This window comes from Primulina huaijiensis, chromosome 4 (genome assembly GCF_012295235.1).
Source record: "Primulina huaijiensis isolate GDHJ02 chromosome 4, ASM1229523v2, whole genome shotgun sequence".
Classification (NCBI taxonomy): Eukaryota; Viridiplantae; Streptophyta; class Magnoliopsida; order Lamiales; family Gesneriaceae; genus Primulina; species Primulina huaijiensis.
Genome location: NC_133309.1, coordinates 11,329,829 through 11,332,667, shown reverse-complemented (window position 1 = coordinate 11,332,667; position 2,839 = coordinate 11,329,829). Strand labels below are relative to the sequence as shown.

The following is a 2,839-nucleotide window of genomic DNA, read 5'->3' as shown; positions in this document are numbered from 1 at the left end:
TGAGCTGTAGAGTCACGAGTTATTTACAGTTTTATATCGATTTATGTTTTCAGATTTAATACATGTGATTGCTATTTGTTTCATGCTTTTATATCGATTATATGATTGCATGTTTTGTTGAATTATACCGGGATGTATTTCTCACCGGAATTATCCGGCTGTTGTCGTGTTTGTATGTGTTCATGGCAACAGGTGGGACAGGATCGGGGTCAGGAAGAAGATGAGAGAGATCGTGTTTAGAGTGGAGACTTCGGACTTTGATGTAAATAGGGTTTGGAACACTTGATATGTAGTTGTTACACCTTAGTTTGAGTTTGATGTTTGTTGTACAATACTTGTACTATTATACTGATATGTATATTAGATGAATTCCCTTACGTTCCGCACTTTAAAAAAAAAAAATTTAGACCCTGTTTATCATAATTGATTAATTAGTCCCAGTGACGATTAAGAACATGATTAGCGTCCGGGTCCCCACAACAGGTGGTATCAGAGCGATAGATCCTTTAGATTGCGATTGGAGCTAGTGAGCGGGGTAGAATGTGTTTTCTTTCCTGTTTTTTATTGCTAGGATGATTCCTTGCCTTAATACATGTACCTGAATTATCTGATTTTGATATGGTGATATGTATTCTTGAAATGGATCAGAACCGATTCTTGATCAGAGGTAAGATGATCAGAAAGTGACTGAGACATATTTATTATGTGATTTCTAACCCTTTTGATATTCAGAGATGCCTCCGAGAAGAGTACCGGAATAGGGTAGCACCTCAAATCCTCCATTGGACGTTACAGCTACTCCAATGGAGACATTATTGAAGAGATTTCAGTCTTTTCATCCGCCGACTCTGAGGGGCACTGAGACTTCAGTGGATTGTGAGAGTTGGTTGGACGATATAGAGATGATGTTCGAGTCCTTGGAATATACTGATGAGAGGAGAGTGAAACTGATCGGACACCAGTTACATGATGTGGCAAAGAACTGGTGGATCACGACGAAGAGGGCATTGGAACACCGAGGTACAGCTATTACCTGAAATGTGTTTAGAACTGAATTTTATCAGAGGTTCTTTCTAGTGTCGTACAGGAAAGACAAGGGAGCGGAATTTGGCAATTTGAGACAGGACCAGCTGAATATTGAGGAATATGTGGCCAAATTCTCTTCACTGTTGCGGTTTGCTCCCCACGTAGCTGAACATGATGAGGCTGTTGCGGACCAGTTTATAAATGGCCTGAATCCGGAAATCCTTACCTTGGTGAATACCGGGAGACCGAATAATTTTACTGATGCTTTGAACCGAGCTAAGGGAGCCGAAGCTGGTCTGATGAGACAGAGAGGAGCTTCGTTTCTGCCTCCAGCACCGGGACCACAGCAACCACCTCCCCGGCTTGAGAGTGGCAGCGGCAGTGGTAGTGGAAAGAAAGAATTCTTGAAAGCGAAGGGGAAACCGTTCAAGAAAGCTGGAAGCAGTTCGTCCAGTTCGAGTGGCTCGAGACAGACCGGTCAGGGCCAGAGTTATACAGGACCATATTGCAGCACTTGTGGAGGGAAGCATTCCACTGAGCAGTGCCGAGGAGTGTTTGGCAGCTGTCGTATTTGTAGACAGCAGGGACATTTTGCCCGAGTATGTCCACAGCGGGGTGCCCAGGGATCCCAGGCAGCTGAGTCATCTGGATCAGTAGCTCAGACAGGGAGACGACCCTCAGCTGTTCATTCTTTCCAGCCAGCACCATCTACCCAGTCACAACAGAGGCCAGGAGGAAGCCAGACAGTGAGCCAGCCTCCTAGACAGCAGGCCAGGGTGTTCGCTTTGACTGAGGAGCAGGCACAGGACGCACCTGATGACGTTGTTGCAGGTAACTGTTTTATTTCTGGTTATCCTGCATATGTATTGATTGATACTGGTGCATCGCATACATTTATTTCTGAGAGGTTTGCATTGAGTCATGCATTACCTATTGAGTCATTGTCTGCGGTAGTGTCTGTCTCTTCTCCGTTAGGGACAGGTTTGATATCAGTGAAGTCTGTGAAATCGTGTATACTGCAGTACGATGGGCATAAGATTGAATTAGACTGTATTGTACTTGAGATATCTGATTTTGATTGTATTATCGGTATTGATATGTTAACCAAGTACAGAGCTACGGTTGATTGTTTCCACAAGATAGTGAGATTCAGACCTGAAATGGCTGAGGGGTGGAAATTTTATGGTAAGGGTTCTCGAGCTAGAATTCCTTTAATATCTGCGATGAATATGACTCGATTATTGCAGAAAGGAGCGGTTGGATTCCTGGTTTATTCAGTTGATTTACTGAAATCGAGCCCATCATTGGCGGACTTGCCAGTGGTGTGTGAATTTGCTGATGTTTTTCCCGACGAGATTCCGGGATTGCCTCCGATGCGAGAGATCGATTTCAGCATTGAGTTGGTACCAGGTACAGTTCCGATTTCTAGAGCTCCGTACCGAATGGTGCCGATAGAATTGAAAGAGTTGAAAGAACAGTTGAAGGACTTACTGGACAAGGGATATATCAGACCGAGTGTATCTCCTTGGGGTGCTCCAGTGTTATTTGTACGAAAGAAAGACGGTTCAATGAGGCTTTGCATTGATTACCGGCAACTGAACAAGGCTACGGTAAAGAATAAATATCCTTTGTCTCGTATTGATGACTTATTTGATCAGTTGCAAGGTTCTTCTGTATATTCCAAGATTGATTCGAGATCTGGATACCATCAGCTGAGAGTCAGGATTCCGATATCTCAAAAACAGCATTCAGAACCAGGTATGGACATTACGAGTTTATTGTCATGCCTTTCGGTCTTACGAATGCCCCAGCT

At 43.8% G+C, this 2,839-nt stretch overlaps 1 protein-coding gene across 1 annotated transcript; it reads left to right on the top strand.

The window, feature by feature from the left end:
- Positions 1-803: 803 nt before the first annotated feature.
- Positions 804-2,062, top strand: LOC140974890 (uncharacterized). The gene is made up of 3 exons (XM_073438380.1): positions 804-1,020; positions 1,078-1,470; positions 2,049-2,062. Exons 1-3 carry the CDS (start codon positions 804-806, stop codon positions 2,060-2,062), a joined length of 624 nt encoding a protein of 207 aa, XP_073294481.1.
- Positions 2,063-2,839: the final 777 nt, after the last annotated feature.